This window comes from Mastigoproctus giganteus, chromosome 8, assembly GCF_048544385.1.
Source record: "Mastigoproctus giganteus isolate SK-2022 chromosome 8, ASM4854438v1, whole genome shotgun sequence".
NCBI lineage: Eukaryota > Metazoa > Arthropoda > Arachnida > Uropygi > Thelyphonidae > Mastigoproctus > Mastigoproctus giganteus.
This window is the reverse complement of record NC_143582.1, coordinates 71,568,915-71,588,352: the sequence shown is the minus strand read 5'-3', so window position 1 is coordinate 71,588,352 and position 19,438 is coordinate 71,568,915. Positions and strand designations below refer to the sequence as shown.

At 37.4% G+C, this 19,438-nt stretch overlaps 1 protein-coding gene across 1 annotated transcript in view; it reads left to right on the top strand.

The window, feature by feature from the left end:
- Window positions 1-19,438, top strand: part of LOC150081621 (serine/threonine-protein phosphatase 2B catalytic subunit 2-like) — a 148,012-nt gene that overhangs the window by 32,190 nt on the left and 96,384 nt on the right. Inside the window, exon 3 of the mRNA XM_090380569.1 lies at window positions 6,933-7,057. Within this exon, the coding sequence (XP_090236695.1) occupies window positions 6,933-7,057 (125 nt within the window). The remainder of the gene's footprint in view (window positions 1-6,932; window positions 7,058-19,438) is intronic.

Sequence of the window (19,438 nt, the reverse complement as noted above, 5' to 3'; positions counted from 1 at the left end):
GTGATTCTTGCACAACTTCTATTAGAATAAGTAGCGACCTGGAGTTGGGGGTTTCAGGGATGGATGGCAGTCCTCCTGAAATAGGTGGGTATATGGGATGTGTTAGGGTAACTAGGAAAATAGCATGTATGCTTGCATGTATACCAATGCTAGAAGTATAGTAAATAAATTTGATGAATTTGAAGTGTTGGTCAAGACATCAAAAGCGGATATTGTTGGGATAGCAGAGACGTGGTGTCACATAGATATAAGGAATGCTGAACTGGAATTTGGGGAGTACAATGTGTACAGAAAGGATAGACAGGATAGAAAGGGAGAAGGTGTTATGCTGTTAATTAAGAAAAACATAAAATAAAAACAAGTGCATCCAGTTGATATAGATGAACAGTGCACTGTTGAGTCAGTTTGGTGTGACATAAGCACTGTGAAAGCAAAAATAAGAGTAGGAGTGTGTTATAGGCCTAATGACTCGAATGAGTACAATGAACAGTTGTACAGAGAAATAGTGGGCTAGTAAATCTGAATGTCTTATAATGGGGGATTTTAACTTCCCAGATATTGCTTGGAACTTGTGGGTTGGTCACTCACACACTAGTCAGACTTTTGTGGATTTATTGGATGATTGTTTTCTGCAGCAGCATGTTCGAGAGGCAACCAGAGAAAGTAACACTCTTGATCTGGTTATCAGCAGTGATCATTCGTGTATTAAGAATTTGCAGATAAAGGAACCACTAGGTGGCAGTGATCACAGTGCACTGATGTGGGATTTACTTAAAGATTTAATCACCATCAGGGGTAAAGTAAAGGGTTTTTGCTTCCGTAAAGGTGAATACAGTTGTCTCCGACAGTTTTTAAATTCTGTACAGTGGGATCAACTGACGATGTTACCAACAGTAAATTCTAAGTTGGAAGCATTCAAGGAATTAATCGTGGATGCTACTAAAAGTTTCATACCTATTAAGAAATATTTTGAAGGTTTAGGCCTAAATGGTTATCTAATGAGACTTGTAACAGAGAAGAAAAATGCATGGGATGCATATAAATTATCAAGCGACTCAGAAGCTTATGGCAGATATAAGCTAGTCTGTAATCAGGTCACAAAGGAGGTTAGACAGACGAAGGTAGATTACAAGAAATCCTTGGCAAAAGATGCTAAGAAAAACAGCAAGGATTTCTTTACTTATATAAACTCTAAAAGGAAGGGGATGAATCTGATTGGTCCACTTGACATCGATGGTTCGACTGTTGATGATCCTGCTCAGATAGCAAACAAACTGAATGAGTATTTTGCATCTACATTCAGATGAGGAATTATTAAGGTTTGAAAATGGCAGAAGGTTATCAAATTGTAGCAGGATACTTAATGATTTTGTAATAACTGAAAGCAAAGTGGAGGAGAAATTGTTGAAGTTAAACATAAGAAAAGAACCTGGTGGATGGGATCTATCCAGTTATATTAAAGGAGGCAGCAAAGCAACTAAGCAAACCCTTAGCTATAATTATGAGAGCATCCTTGGACTCGGAGGAGGTTCCCACGGACTGGAGATGTGCAAATGTATCCCCAGTTCACAAAGGGGAATCGAAGGGTGACACGAGTAATTACAGACCAGTTAGTTTAACTTCTGTTCCGGATAAAATAATGGACTCACTGGTTAAAGATGCATTGCAGGATCATCTAGACAAGAGACTGCAGCAATAATACAGACACAGCATAGGTTTGTTAAGGGAAAGTCTTGTCTGACAAATTTGATAGGATATTATGATATGGTTACAAAGCAACTGGATGCAAAAAATTTTGATATCATATATTTGGATTTCAGGAAAGCTTTTGACACTGTTGCGCATGGAAGACTATTGTACAAATTGGAGCAGAATGGTATTAAGGGTAAGTTGCTACAATGGATAAAAGGATGGTTAAGTGGGAGAAGACAGAGGGTGGTAATCAATGGGTGCTGCTCTTCGTGGACTAGTGTTATTAGTGGCGTCCCACAGGGTTCGGTGTTAGGTCCACTGTTGTTTTGTATATTTATCAATGATATTGATCAAGGTATATCAGGCTTAATGTCGAAGTTTGCAGATGATACAAAGGTTGGCAGGGTTGTTAATGGTAGTGTGCTACTGCAACAGGATCTAGATAATTTGGGCAGATGGGCTAAGAAGTGGCAACTGAAGTTTAACCTTGACAAATGCAAAGTACTGCATATGGGTAGAAGTAACCCCAGAGAAATGTACGAACTGTGTGGCACTACACTTAAGGTGGTAGAAAATTAAAAAAGACCTGGGAGTAATTGTGCAGTCAGATATGAAGTTTTCTGAGCAGTGCAGACAGGCTGCCAAGGGAGGTCATGGGGTTTTGTCAATGATATATAGGAATTTTGCTAGCAGGGAGAAGGAGGTGATTGTCCCTCTGTATAAGGCAATGGTCAGGCCATGCCTTGAGTACTGCGTACAGGTCTGGAGGCCTCATTTTAGGAAGGATGTAGATTTACTTGAGCGTATACAGAGAAGGGCAACAATATTGGTGAGGGGAATGAAGGGATCCTTTCACCAAGAGAGGCTTCAGTTCTGCAAATTGCAGTGTCTGGGGGCTAGGCACCTGCGTGGTGATCTGATTGAGGTGTATAAGGCCTTGAATGGGTTGAGCACGCTGAATTCTGATGGGATCCTTCCACTTGTTCAGATTACGAACCTAAGGGGGCATAAATTCAAATTAAGAAAAGACAGATGTAGAATAGAAGTTCGGAAATTTGTCTTTAGCCAGCGGGTGGTTAATTGCTGGAACAAACTTCCATCTGTCGTCGTGGAAGTTGACAGGTTAAATAAATTTAAGGAGGAACTGGACAGGCATTTGGAGGGAATGGTGTGTTTTTTTTTTTTTTTTTTTTGGCTGATGCTGCATTAGCTTATACACTTGCATCACATGCCACTACTACTACTACCTGAACTACAGATCTAAGTATGTGACTAACTGGGAAAATTAAAAGCATGCTTTTGTTTATCCTATGGTGTTGTGAGAACTTCATAACTGTGTTGATGACTGCTATTTTTGAATGACAAAAATACCAGGGATACCAGCATCAAGTATCCTAATGTATCATTTGCAATAAGGCCTGTTCTGCATAATAAAGATCTGCTGATGCCAGATCCCATCAATGCTTTCTTCTTTAACAGATTTGGCCTACCAACCAGAAAATTGTGTTGCACTTAAACAAGAAGAGTTGAATAACTTAGTTTGTCATTTAAATTCATTTAAAGAGCAAGAACTCCTCAGTTCTAGATTACATCAGTAGAAGTTACTTGAAGCAGGAACCAAGTTTACAGTATCAAAAACGGCAGTGTTTTTAAAATACTTTGTTATTGGAACATATGTGATTCTCTAGAGATATTAGAGGTTTTCTGAATGAACTGTGCATTGAACCCAATCCAAATGACTAACATATATTTATCGATGCCTCAAAATTAAGTTTAAAAGCAGTTTTGCTGCGCAGTGAAAATGCATTCCTATCATTTCCTCTGCTCCAGTTTGTTGGCTTGAAAGACACATGAAAATATGTTCAAATTCTTTAGTGCAATGAAGTACCATTATTTTGCTTGAAATGTCTGTGGTAATCTTAAGGTAATTGGATTACTCACCAGTCTACAGGGACAGTTTCATAAAATACTGTTTTCTGTGTTTGTGGGATAGTTTTGCAAAAGAGAAACGTTGGGCAGTAGTGGAAAAGAGGAAGAATTTTTACCAGGTAGAAATAATGTAAGGTGTTTTGCTGGTTGAAGCAAATAAGGTTATTCTTCTACCTTTGCATATGAAGCTTGGATTAATGAAAAGTTTTGTTTAAAGCTCTGAATAAAGAAGGAAGTGGATTCTGCTACTTAAAGGAAGCATTTTTCCAGTGCAAAACTGAAAAAGAAAAATTTTCGTAATGAATAACAGCTAGGTAATTGTTTAAGGTAGCTGTACAGGGATTTCTTGGGAAAAGGAAAGAAGATAATTATGAATCTTTGATGTCAATTTCATGCAGTGTTATAAAGATATAGGCTGCTGAATATCTTTTAAGATTAATTTTCTTCATTCTTATCTCAGTTTATTCTCTCAAAGTTTGGGAGATGTAAGAATGGAAAAATGGTACCAAGGTTGCTGGGATACTGCAATTCTTGGCGATTAATTAAGAAGGAAAGCAGAATGGACTATAAGTCCATTTTGCTTTCACTCTTAATTAATACTATAAGGAATAATACAGACTATAAGAAATATCTGTCACTCAAGAGAGTGGCAGATATTTCTAAGGAAATAGAACATATATATACAGTAGTACATTGTTTGATTGAAGTATTGTAAAATGAATGACTCAATTTTAAGATAGTATATGCATTATTGTATAATATTTCAAATTGTTTTATTCATTGTTACTTTGATTTCAGTATATCTTTCAATGGAACTTGATAGAGAAAGAAGACGAAACATTATTTTGGTATTTTTGAAATCAGTAGATCAGTTTCCTTTAGAATCTGTAACTTTGAGGTGCAAAAAAACTTTTTTTTTTTGTTGGCCATTGTTATTAAATGTTTTTTTTTTTTTTTTTTTTTTTTTTAATATGAAATTTTAGTGTTATGCTTTTACCTGTTATTATCAATGAAACAAACGTATGTTGATTTTCCTGAAATTATACTTGTATACACAAAGTATAATTTTTAGTTTAATGCACTAATTTATTGGAATTATGTGAAATTACATGAACTGTTCAGTTGCTTTATAGATGATTAAGTCTGTATGATGTTGACTATTGTTAAGTGTGCTTAAAGACTTAGTTTAATGGCATTGTATTAAAAACTAATGTTAATACTAAAATCATTATCAAGCCATTCATTCACATGGACATTCCTGGTCTATTACTCAGGGGCTTTGTGTAGAGAAATAAATAGGCAATATGAATGGCTCATGCACATCACTTTTTTTTTTTTTTCCCCTTCCCATGCCCATTTCTATTGTCCCAGTAACAGTTTTTTATTAATTACAATACATCTTAGTGCTTTGTTAGTAAGGACAATTCCTTCATTAATCTGAAATTAATATAGCTTAAATTTATCACTAAAGGAGATAAGTGCAAACTGCAATTGGAACCCAAAGCCATATGGATATACATCAGATAAAGCAATATTTACACTTGCTAACTTAGGTTGAAGAACTCCACATTTGGTAGTAGGCAAGAAAAGTGCATTCACTGTTGTCTAGAGTCCCAGACATCTGTGACCTAGATAACAGTTGTCTATAGTCCCCAGATCTAACATCACTGGATTATTATTTATCAGGCTTGTTTAAAGGCAGGGTATAAATATACACTGGAGGAAATGAAAGTCAGTGTGCAAAGTCAAATTGCCGATGCAGATGATCAAACATTAAGAAGGTGGATATTTTAAACATATAATTTTTTATAATTGCTAATTATCACTGTAATATCAGGTTATTATATAACCTGATATTAAATTAATAATTGTAACTACTGATATTTGTAATGTATGAAATTTGAATCTCTTTGTAGTGTAATCACCTCTTTATCCCTGCTGGCCAAATTCTGTATATCATTGCTAGAACAATCTTTTCCTGAGCAATGCAGATATGTTTCTAGGACAGCGCAATTTGCTGTCCTAGAAACACATCTGCATTGCTCAGGAAACTTTGCTGGACTGTATAATTGAGTTGATTCTAACCAAATGGTGTTGTATTCTAGGATTACTTGCTACCTGGGTGCAGTATTTTTCATTTATCAAGGGATAATTAACAAATGCAAAGTACTGCATTTGGGTAGCAATAATCCCCCTTGCTATTTTCTGGCTATCAAAGAAATGTTGTTTTTATCCAATTTGTGTGTGAATGAGAATCGCGCTAAAAAAATATTTTTTCATGGGTAGCTTTGTCATAGCTATAGAAATAAGTAGTACTGTGTGAGAAACATTTTTCCATTGCTTATGTCATTAAAATGTATTAATGAGTATATGCTATTGAAAATTATTATTTTATTAATGTGCTTTAGGCATCAAGTTTAAAAATCTCTTTCAGGAATGTCAAGATGTGATAAACATCTTATGGGAGAGGTCAGCAACGATTTTTCAAGTGTGGGCTATGCTGTTGAAAATTGAAGTTAGAAGTGGGCCATATAGATTTTTATGGTTAACTGGAAGTGGCTAAAATTTATCAAATGTATTATGATTCCATTTGTTCATTTTTTATTTAACATTAAACAAGTAAATATCTTTGGATTGTTATTTAGAATCCTGAAATTGTGCAAGAAGTAGTTCTGCAACAACTCTGCCCTCTCACTGAACCTTCAGGATTTTGTCATTCAAAGAATTCTGAGTTTGAGTTGAAAGAAGCATTGCAGTAATATACCTCTACTTTGCCACCTGGCTTCAGTGTAGTATAGTACTTCATATTGTGCCTCAGTTTATAATAAAAAATACTGTAATTAACAATGGTTTAGTGCAAATTTTCTAATTAATTTTGCATTTTTCATACCCTATGAATTTGTATTAATATTATTTTTTATTTTGCATGAAGTTTGATATGATATTAGTTGCCAAAAACTGCATTTGAATGTAGTGCATAGTTTAAAAGAGACTAATTCATTGTGAGATTGCAAGAAAGGAAATGGCTAAAACACACACTCACTCACTCACTCACTCTCTCACTCACATGAATGAATGAATGAATGAAACCACCATAAGGCTGTGTAAGGCCCAAAGGCCTTATTGTTAATCTCTGGTTTATGGGATAATTAATTAATGTCAAGTCATCTTGTTACAATTTATAATACCTGAAATGGAATTATGATTTTTTACTGTATTTATTTTATTTCATTTATTTATTTTTTGCATTTTTAAGTAAATTACTTAAGCGATGCCAGTTCAGTAATTTTTTTTTTATATATATATTGTAGTTTGTGGGGATATTCATGGACAATTTTATGACTTAATGAAGCTTTTTGAAGTTGGAGGACCTCCTGCAACAACAAAATACTTATTTCTTGGGGATTATGTTGACAGAGGCTATTTTAGCATAGAGGTATAAAAATTAAATATTATTTTCATATTTATTTTTACATATTATAGTTTAATTACATTATATATATATATTCTGCTTATTTATTTTGTCTAAAACTTTTATAAGAGATCAGATCACAGGTAAATGTCTAGCAATTTTGCTCTTGAAAATAGACTACTACTCTCAGTTACCATATTAGCTGGAGGATTGAAATAAATAGTAAACAGAAATTTAAAACATTCACTGTATGAATGAAAAATATTAAGAGTATAAACTGGGAGCATAACTTCTAGTAACTTCCCTTTACTAGTGGGTTAGAAGTTATGCTCCTGAAAACCCTGAGCACATGCTCATATTCACTATATTTTTAATACAGAATATGAGCATGCATTCATAATCCCAACTTCCAACACTCTGGATTCTTAGGGTATGTGAGTACAGTTCTCTATCCTAAATTCCTTCAGTAATTTACCCTCCATTGAGCAAAGTTATTACTAGACTTTTATCTCTCTCCTCACAGCAAAGTTTTCTAGATGACTTGAATAAGTAGATTATAAATAAATATATGCCTACATCATGCTCTTCTGTTCTTGCCCTGCACAATGGTAGTATCTGATACTGAATGTATATAGAACACATTTACTAATATAATTTAGACAGTCACACAAGGCTTGTTCAAAGTTTGAATGTTGAAAAAAAATTTTTTATTCAGTGGTAAATGTTTACATTGTTAATATTCTTCAATATCCTGCATCTTACTTGTTCCACCACTGATCAGAACAGTTGTGGAAGTGTTCCTGTGCGATGCTTTTAGATTGTCCATGCTTGGATTTATTAAATTGACTTAAATTATTTTCCTTTTGTATTCTCTTTTAAATGTGGGGATAACCAAAGATCAGGATGCTAAATCAGGTAAATAAAGTGGAGTAAATCAGGTGAGTCAAGTGGGTATGGCATGATGGTCATGTTTTTTGTTGTTTAAAAATTGCAAGATAGCAAGTGATGTGTTACATGGTGCATTGTCTTGGTGAAGCCTTCCATTTTGTCATTTTTTGGGTCACTTGCAGTGGATTGCATGCCTCACAGGTTTAAAAAGTTCTTGGTAGTAGACTTTATTAGCAGTGATACTTCGTGGAAGAAATTGATAACACCATTGTAATACCATCCCCTTGTTGTCAAAAAGTGCAATCAACATGACATTCAAGTCTGTATGATTTGATGGTTTGTAATTCCAAAATTGCCATAGCTGACTAAATTCTTTTTTTTTTTTTTTTTTGTCTTTCTATAATGGAAATTTATTTTATATTATTCTATATTTTTATATATTGTTATTCTAGGGTGCTGTATGCTTTTGCCATTTATGGTTCCTGGTGCATTGGGTTCTTGCACTTTTAATGTATGTTAATACCATTGAAATTTCTGATTTTTCACTTTCATTCAGATATTTTAGCCATTCTCTTCAGTGTCATCTAAATTTATCTCTTTAGGTTTAAAATATTTTGGCATTTGCCCTTTTATATCTAAACTCTTACTTCATGCTTTCTGTACCAAGTCCTTTTATTTCCTCTTTTGCACTTGTTTGCTATATTATTATTATTCATTTCATAATTAATAATTACACACACACACACACGGCAGGGGAAGGTGTTGATAATGACTTTTACTTGTGCATTAATAAGTATTGACCCCCATCATTGAGTGCCTATCAATGTATACAGGCAATAATTAGTATTTATTTAGTAATTCATATAGTGCCAGGTGGGTAAAGTGCCTGCCTGGCAACCCAAAGGTCGCTGGTTCGAATCCCGCCTCTGGCTTGTATCAGAGTAAAAATGCAAAAACTTTGGGAGGTGCATTATGGCCACAGAAGCCGATGCGCCAACAGCTAACAAAAAAAAAAAAAAAAAAATTCATGTAGTATTTTATTACATTTAGCATAATAAAATTTTTTTTTATTGTGCGTTTATTTTATTTAATAGCTTTTTAGCTTCATATCTTGGTCTAATAAATATTATTATACATCTTACTTTTGCACATTATGGCATTAATATAATATGTGTCTGCTTCCATTTACAGGATATGCTGAAAATGACAACCATGTGCCTAATTATAAGCCTGCAAACACCTTATTGCAGACTTCCTCACCCACTTAATTTCCAGGTGTCTGTCAGATTTGCTGGTAGTTTTATTTTGCATATTGGCAGAGCATTTCAGTGTTATAAATTGGTGTGGAATAAAAAGTAGTAGTAGTAGTAATGGAGGCATATGATGCAAGAAAGCAAGCGTATGAGCTTATGTAGCATCAGCCCAAAAAAGGGGGGGGGGAATCCAATTTCACAGATTCATTCCCTCTAAAAGTTTGTCCAATTCTGCCTTGGATTTATTTTAGCTATCAACTTCCACAACAACAGATGGAAGTTTGTTGCAACAATTAACCACCTGCTGGCTAAAGGCAAATTTCCGCACATCTATTCTTCAACTATCTTTCCTCACTTTGAATTTATGCCCCCTCAGGTTCATAATCTGAGCAAGTGGAAGAATCTCATCAGAATTCAGCATACTCAACCCATTCGAGGCCTTATACATTGCGATCACCTTGCAGGTGGCTAGTCTCCAGCTGCTGCAATTTGCAGAACTTAAGCCTTTCTTGGTAACAGCAACCCTTTGTTCCCATCGCCAATCTTGTTGCCCTTCTCTGTACATGCTCAAGCAGCTCTACATCTTTCTTAAATGAGGCCTCCAGACCAATACGCAGAACTCAAGGCATGCCTGACCACTTCCTTATACAAAGGGATAATCACCTACTTTTCCCTAATATCAAAATTCCTGTATATCATTGAGAATACCCCCATGACCTGCTCTGGCAGCCTGTCTGCATTGCTCAGAAAAATTCATATCCGATTGTACAATTACTCCCAGATTTTTTTTCATTTTCTACCACCCCAAGTTTAGTACTACAGTTGGTAGGTTTCTCTGGGGTTACTTCTACCCATATGCAATACTTTGCATTTGTCAATGTTAAACTTCATTTGCCACTTCTCAGCCAATCTGCCCAAATTTTCTACATCATCTTGCAGTAGCACACTGCCATTACTGTCATTAACAACCCTGTCTGCAGGGTTGTTAATGCCAGTAATGCCAGTTATCATCTGCAGACTTCGACATTAAGCCTGATATACCTTCATCAATATCATTGATAAATTCACAAAACAGTGGGCCCAACACCAAACCCTGGGGAACTCCACTAATAACATTAGTCCATGAAGAGCAGCATCCATCGATTACCACTCTATCTTCTCAAACACAACCACCCTTTTATCCATTGTAACAACTTACCCTTAATACCATACTGCTCCAATTTGTAGAGTAGTCTTCCAAGTGCAACAATGTCAAAAGCCAATTTTTTTTTTTTTTTTTTTTTTTTATGTAAACCTCAAACATGAGAGGTATTAGAACCTGTAGTACCTTGCTTGGGTTGGAGGTTGAGAAGACGAAAGAGGATGTTTGTTGACATTGGACTTGAACTTCTGTAGACCTGTAATTTTCAGGAAATACGTATGAAGGAAGGTTGTTCCAGAAAATGGTAGTTGAATGAATAAACGAGGAAGATGAAAAGTTGGTTCTGTGAGTTTGAAGGTGGACAGTAAATGGATGTTGGTTGGTGGCGGCACATGTTTAGACCATTTTGAAAGACAAAGCAGGAATTATAGAAGCCAATTCAGAAGAACAGTGCCCATGGAAGTATCTGTAGAAAGAGGCATGCAGCAGAAACAGTACGTCTATGAGACAGCGAGTGGAGAGACTCTGTTAGAGATGAATCATTAATTAACCTAACTGCCCTCATCAAGAAGGCTGAGAGAGGTTTTGGGGGCACTACCCCAGATGTGGGAACAATATTCCATGGCAGGGCGGATTTGCGATTTATACAGAATGAGCAGCTGTTTGGAAGAAAAGTAATGCCGAGAGTGAAAGAGAAAACCAAGTTTTTTATATGCGGAGGAAGCAATATTTGTAATGTGCTTGTTCCAAGAGAGAGATTAGAAGTCAGTGTAATCCCCAAAAGAGATATCATTTTTTCTAGAAATCGGAATGTTACTAAAGATAAGCATAGGAGCAGAAGAATCCTTTTTGCGAGATAGAAGACAAGACTGAGTTTTAGAAGGGTTGGAATCAACTAAGTTGTCTTTGCCCCACTGGAGAATTACCTGAAGATCGGCGTTTAAGGAATTGGTAGCAGATTTTCGAGAAATTGAAGCTGATTGAGCAGGACAAGGTTTCTCAAAATGGAAAGTGGAATGCAATGTGCTATCATCGGCAAAACTATGGATAGGATTTCCAGTCAATGGAAGAAGGTCATTAATATACAAGAGGACAAGAGTGGGGGAAAGAACTGAACCTTGGGGGACACTGGCATTAGTGGAGAAGTTAGAAGACAGAGAGCCATCTACCATCACCCACAGTAAGTGATCACAGAGAAATCTGGATAACCAATTACTAATAACAGTTGGCAAACCATAAGATGGAAAATTGTTTAGAAGATCTTTATGCCAAACACGATCGAAAGCCTTTGAAATGTCAAGAGCAACTACTTGTGTTTCCCCGAACCTTTCCATTGAATTAGTCCATAAATGGGTAACATAAGTAAGAATATCACCGGTGGATCGACACTGACGGAATCTATACTGGTGATTGTTGATCAGATGGAAGGTTTCTAGGTAGTTTAAGAGTTGGTGGTTAATTGATTTCTCCATTACTTTAGAAAGAGTAGAAGTAATTGCAATGGGACGATAATTGGATGGGAGGTATTTGTCACCCTTTTTAGGAACTGGCTGGATATGAGCAAATTTCCAAGCAGAAGGAATAACACCTTTGGAATAAAAAAGTGAAAAAAGCGGCAAAGAAAGGAGTAAGTTCAGGAGCACACGTTTTCAGAACAAGTGGAGAAATACCATCGGGACCTGGAGCTTTCTTAGCATCAAGATTTGTCACAATCCTTCTGACATCCTTTTGACGGAAGACCACAGGAGGCATTGAATGGAGCGTGTTGGGAATGGTAGGAGGTGTTTTACCAAGATCATTAATACAAGAGTTGGAAGAAAAATGGGATGCTATCAGGTCAGCTTTATACTTGGCTGAAGTGGCAACAGAACCATCTGGTTTGGACAGAGGTAGGAGCAGAGATGGCCAAAAGTTGCGGCCAATAGCTTTGGCAAGAGACCAGAATGCTTGGCTACCATTAGGGCAAGAAGCAAGTTTTCTACTCTTAGCCTGTTCAAACTCTAGTTTGGACTGGTTAATAACTGCTTTACAATTGTTGCGAGCTTTGGTGTAGGCAGAAAATGAAACTGAAGAATTAGAAACAAGATTTTAAAGTGGAGTTTGGGATAAAGGATTCCATTCTTGCCAGAATAATTTCACGGACATGATCTGAGCAAACGTTGACATCAGAAGTTTTGAAACAGTAATCCGACGAAGGAAAAGAAGAAAAGAAGTCTCGCAGGTCATCCCATTTTGCATTCTTGTAATGCCAGACAACACGAGGTTGGGAATAGCCATGAGATAAAGGTTCCATTGGAGAAGAGACGATCACCAAGTTGTTATCTGAAGTGCCTAAAGGACCTCTCACTTTGACCGTGTAATTAGAAGGTTGTTTGTGAGAAAAAGATCAAGCGTATTGGCTGTATGATTAGGATTATCTGGTATTCATTGTAGGTAAATGAACAATCTGTGCAAGGTCATTAGTAATTGCAAAAGCCTCAGCATCTCGACCATCTGGGTCGGTGTGACTAGAAAACGGAAGCCAGCTGGAGTTGGCTTCCGTTGTTGAAGTATATGCTATCAAAATTTATTTTGCATCCAATTCTTTTGTAACCACATCATAGTATACAATCAAATTTGTCAGACAAGGCTTTCCTTGGCGCCTCCGTAGCCAGGTGGGAAGGAGCAGCAGTGCGTAGCACACGCTTCTTGATTAGATCGGGGTTCGAGCCCGTCACCACCAAATACGGAGGATGCGGAAAGGTCAGGGAATGACCACCGCATATCCCGGAGCAATATGGCCTTAGTTGCTAATGCTCCTAAAAACCAAATAACTCTGGTTTAAAAAAGCATTTAACTCTCGCCAGACTAACTCGGCCATGTTGTAGCAAAGATGGGATCGAACCCAGACTCTTTTCATACTGGACAGACAGTGATCGTAGCAATTATGCTAACCGCGAAGTCAGGAGTCATCAAAGAGGGTATGATTTTAAGATCCGTCATCTGCCTTACTAATAAAGCTTTAAAATAACATTTTGAAATTTATTAAGTGTCTTCATGAGCTGAACAATCTTGAATAATCATGGGGGGAGCATATGCCTGCCTTCTTAGATCGACTAATTACAGCTCCGACTGAAGAGGCCTTTGAGAATTCCTCCAGTGTCCGACTGCTACGTTTAAAACATCAAACTAGCCTCTTTGATTACAAAAAATGTGATTACAAAAAAAGTTTCTCAAGTAACTGTGCTTTCCATAATTGCTTGAATCTCATGGTCAACCACTATTTGGACTAGAAATGGTTCAAATCAGGAAGGACCACTGATTATCAATTTTTATCTCGTGGATGAAATTCCAGACAGCGTTAACGTGCGGCTGATGAGCACCTGTATAATCAGAATTAACATGTTAATACAAATACTGATTGCACAGTCTCAGCACTACAAATTGCATAAAATAATAAACACAAAATATTTAATGATTGCCCATCTCTACTTCGAGGATTTAATCCACGCAATTGTTTTACACAATTTTAAGATTAACGTTACAGTTAATGGGTCTTTTTCACAACGTATCTGAATTAGTTGGTCTCAGGCGAGGGTTTCATGGTTTTTTCTCCCGGAACTCGGGTTTTTCGTCTAGCAAACAGAAAATCGACCACAGAACGCTCCAATTTACACTCAGAACATACGGAGCAATATGGCTCTTGTTACTAAAACCATACTACAACACTAATCCCTCCCCTCCTAATTGCTTCTGTTACATTTTCTCTCTTCTAGCAATCATTAAACTGATGTTTAAGTTTAAAATACGGTATTTTGACAGTTACTTCAACAGCTGGAATCAATAAACCTGTCCTTTATATGCTGATTCCAATCTCCCCGGCTTTATTCAAGGTCTGCTATCTGGCTTAAATGTTTCCAGTCACATCCAAGCAACATGTACTTAAAAGCAAAAAGAAAACAAATAAAGATCAACCACTACTCTGTTTTCACCTTCGTTAAACTGAAAAATACCTTTCAGTTATGTGCTGGGTCCAACGCATGCGTACACGCAATAACCCTGTAGAGATTATCTCACTAGTCGGTTATTTTAAAAATTACATTGTTTACAGTGTATCTGGGGCTTGAATAAAAGTATGTGGCAGTTATTTATGCATGTTTACTGATTACTAAACCAAAGTCCGTTTGTTTCTATCACATAAAGATTTTTCACAATTCATTAACAAAATATTACCTAGGTATTGTTTGTTTGTTTGTTTATTTGGTTTTTAGGAGCATTAGCAACTAAGGCCATATTGCTCCGGGGATATGCGGTGGTCATGCCCTGACCTTTCCGCATCCTCCGTATTTGATGATCACGGGCTCGAACCCTTGTCTAATCAAGAAGCGTGTGCTACGCACTGCTGCTCCTGCCCACCTGGCTACGGAGGCACCACCTAGGTATTATATGCAAATGTGTACATAATTATAGTTTTTGCAATGGTTTACAAGTTTTATACTCCTATATTTGTAATCCGTATCAAATATTTGCCTCAAATACAACAGATTGCATGTTTAACCCATAACTACACATACTGCATGGTAGCTGACCTTGACCCAGGAAGGTAGACGCCCCCCACCTCGCTCTTCCGGCCCATCTGTGATTTCCAGAATTTTATTTTCTGAGTAGAGTCTGGAAGACTCCTTATGGGTTAAACTTGTCTGAGCATGCACTCACTTGTTTGTGCAGTCCACTCAACCACAGAGCCTATATTTTATTATCATTAGCCATATGGTGCAAGGAAGCCTGAGGCTTTTGCTGCACCAGCCAAAAAAAAAAAAATAATAATTCTAATTTACCCTGAGAGAGAGAGAGAGAGAGAGAGAGAGAGGTAGAAGGAAATCACCAAGGAAGAGAAGAATGATGATATCCAGCTCAGGACCCTGGGTGTGCCAAGCCCATACTCACCAGATGAGAGCCCCTGGGGTTAATATAAGTGGCACATCCCTTATGCAGTCACAGTACTCCTGTAAAAACTTCGTGAGCTCTCATTGTGTGTTAGTTTTCTTTTAGTATGGCACCCAAAAACTGTATAAACAGTCCCAACATATTTTGTTACATATGTGGTTGTTTTGTTCCTGTAAAGCAGAGGTTAAATATTACCGATTTTGTAAAAACATCGTATTATGCATACTTTGACATAAAACTAGGCAATCAGGATAAATCGTGGGCACTGCATAAAGTATGCCATACATGTGTCGAACATTTTACAAAATGGAGTCAAGGAAAAAAGGTGTGCTTGCCATTTGCTATTCCTATGGTGTGGCGCAAGCCAGTAAGCCATGCCGAATGTTACTTTTGTGTATGTGACGTTAAAGGTTACAATTCAAAAAATAAAAAGGACATCAGATATCCAGATCTACCATCAGCCATAAGATCGGTTCCGCATGGACCTCATCTGCCTGTAAAACCTCCACCAGAAACTTTGGAGTCCACATCTTCTTCCACCGAAGCAGAAGCTAAAGAGGTTAGTGTTAAATTATCAACCAGAAAATATTTTATCACCACAGCAATTCACGCAAGTGGAACTGAATGATTTAGTAAGCGACTTAGGTCTTCCAAAGTATGCTGCTGAAATTCTAGGATCCAGACTTCAAGCAAAGAACTTACTTGCTCCAGGTACATCATTTTCATGGTACAGAAATCGTGAAGGGGAGTTTATACAGTATTTTTAACAAGAAGGTCCTCTCATATATTGCAGTGATATTTCTGGTTTAATAAATGCCTTAGGAGCTCCTTCATATGTTCCTAGTGAATGGAGACTGTTTATAGACTCTTTTAAGACTAGTTTTTTTTTTTTTTTTTTATGTAAACCCCAAACACGAGAGGTATTAGAACCTATAGTACTTAGTACCGTGCTTGAATTGGAGGTTGAGAAGACGAAAGAAGATATTTGTTCACATTGGACTTGAACTTCTGTAGACTGTAATTTTCAGGAAATAAGTATGAAGGAAGGTTGTTCCAAAAAACGGCAGTTGAATGAATAAACGACGAAGATGAAAAATTGGTTCTGTGAGTTTGAAGTTGGACAGTAAATGGATGTTGGCTGTTCACTGCACATGTTCGGATTATTTTGAAAGAGAGAGCGGGAATTATAACAGCAAGAACAGTCCCCATGGAAGTATCTGTAGAAGAGGCATGCAGCAGAAACACGTCTATGAGACACTGAGTGGAGAGACTCTGTTGGAGATGAATCATTAATTAACCCAACTGCCCTCTTCTGAAATACCGATTTTGTAAAAACGGTAATATTGGGGACACCACCCCAGATGTGGGAACAATATTCCATGGTAGGGCGGATTTGCGATTTATACAGAGTGAGCAGCTGTTTGGAAGAAAAGTAATGCCGAGAGCGAAAGAGAAAACCAACTTTTTTAGATGCAGGGGGAGGAATATTTGTAATGTGTTTGTGTCAAGAGGGATTAGAAGTCAGGGTAATCCCCAAAAGAGATATATCATTTTGTCTAGAAATCGAAGTGTCACCAAAGATAAGCATAGGAGCAGAAAAATCCTTTTTGCGAGATATAAGACAAGACTGAGTTTTAGAAGGGTTGAAATCAACTCAGTTGTCTTTGCCCTACTGGAGAATTACCTGAAGATCGGCATTTAAGGAATTGGTAGCAGATTTTTGAGAAGTTGAAGCTGATTGAGCAGGACAAGGTTTCTCAAAATGGAAAGTGGAATGCAATGTATTAGCATCGGCAAAACTACGGATAGGATTTCCAGTCAATGGAAGAAGGTCATTAATATACAAAAGGAAAAGAGTGGGGGAAAGAACTGAACCTCGGAGGACACTGGCATTTCTGGAGAAGTTTGAAGATTGAGAGCCATCTACCATCACCTCAGTGAGCAATCAGAGAGAGAGAGAAAACTGGATAACCAATTACAAAAAAAAGTTGGCAAACCATAAGATGGAAGCTTGTTTAGAAGACCTTTATGCCAAACACAATCGAAAGCCTTTGAGATGTCAAGAGCAACTACTTGTGTTTCCCCGAACCTTTCCATTGAATTAGTCCATAAATGGGTAACATAAGCCAGAATATCACCAGTGGATCGACACTGACTGAATCCATTCTGGCGATTGTTGATCAGACAGAAGGTTTCTAGGTAGTTTAAGAGTTGGTGGTTAATTGATTTTTCCATTACTTTAAAAAGAGTAGAAGTAATTGCAATGGATGATAATTGGATAGGAGGGATTTGTCCCTTTTTAAGAACTGGCTGGATACGAGCAAATTTTCAAGGAGATGAAAAAATACATTTGGAATAAGAAAGTGAAAAAAGGTGGTGAAGAATAGGAGTAAGTTCAGGAGCACAGGTTTTGAGAACAAGTGGAGAAATACCATCGGGACCTGGAGCTTTCTTAGCATCAAGTTTCGTCAAAATCCTTCTGACATCCTTTTGATGGAAGACTACAGGAGGCATTGAATGGAGGGTGTTGGGAATGTTGGGAGGTGTTTTACCAAGATCATTAATACATGAGTTGAAAGAAAAATGGGTTGCTAGCAGGTCAGCTTTATCTCTTGGCTGAAGTGACAACAGAACCATCTGGTTTCGGCAGAGGTGGGAGCAGAGATGGGCAAAAGTTGCGGCCAATAGCTTTGGAAAGAGATCAGAATGCTTGGCTACCATTAGGGCAAGATGCAAGTTTTCTACTCTTAGCCTGCTCAAACTCTAGTTTGGACCGATTAATAACTGCTTTACAATTGTTGCAAGCTTTTGTGTAGGCAGAAAATGAAACTGAAGAATTAGAAACAAGCCAATTAATATGTAACATTCTTCTCTTGAACAACCTTAGTACATTTATTGGAAACCAAGGTTTAGATAAAGGATGAGATTTTAAAGTGTAGTGTGGCATAAAAGATTCCATTCCTGCAAGAATAATTTCACTGACACGATCTGAGCAAAAGTTGACATCAGAAGTTTTGAAACGGTAATCTGACCAAGGAAAAGAAGAAAAGAAATCTCGCAGGTCATCCCATTTTGCATTCTTGTAATGCCAAACAACACTAGGTTGGGAATAGTCATGAGATAAAGGCTCCATTGGAGAAGAGACAATTTCCAAGTTGCGATCTGAAGTACCTAAAGGACCTCTCACTTTGACCGTGTACTTAGAAGGGTTGTTTGTGAGAAAAAGATCAAGCGTGTTGGCTGTATGATTAGGATTGTCCAGTATTCTTGTAGGTAAATGAACAATCTGTGCAAGATCATTAGTAATTGCAAAAGCCTCAGCATCTCGACCAGCTGGGTCGGCGTGACTAGAAAACGGAAGCCAGCTGGAGTTGTGAACATTAAAATTACCGCACTGTTAGGAAAGTTGGACTGGAGAAAGTCAAGAGAGTCAAAGAGCAAGTGATTAGTGGAGTTGGGAGAACGGTAGAGACAACAGATGAAGTTGACACAATGAGGTAGAGAGATTTTAAGCCAGAGAAAATCAAAGAGAGGAGATTCCAAATTGCCAAGTCTCTAACAGGGAATATTAGAATGGACATATGCACAAGTACCACCTTTGAGGCGAAAGGAATCATACGGCGAATAATTTGGGCATCTGAGGTGAGCAGTAGTTGAATAAACCGATAACTGAGTTTCTGTCAGAAAGAGTACATGGGGTTTGGTAGACTGCAAGTGGAAATGGACATCATTGAGATTAGAATTGAGACCATGTATATTTGTGAAATGAATTAGGAAGTGTTTGGGAGGTTTAGATCTTTTTGCAGATAAGCTTGCTCTATTAGTTTGACAATTCATGGTGTATTCAATAATAAGAAAAAGTGCTATCTAGCGTCCGGTCTGCAAACACCGTTTTAGAGCTGTACCCTCGAAATGTAAGGAATATTGGATCTTGTCTCAAAAGTCATCAATCATATTGCAGATTGGCAGAGATGGGGAAGGGTTGACCGAAACTTAGCTCTAGAGACTAAACATGGGTTCCACCATTTCAAGCCTCCAATAAGCCAAGTGGTGGTATTACACCGGCTGATGAGAGTCATCTACCACCTAGTACTGCCTGGTAACATAGAGGGGCGGCATTCCTCCATGTGGTGTTGGCACCACACTTCGACCCCTGCTTACACACACACACACACACACACACACACACACACACAC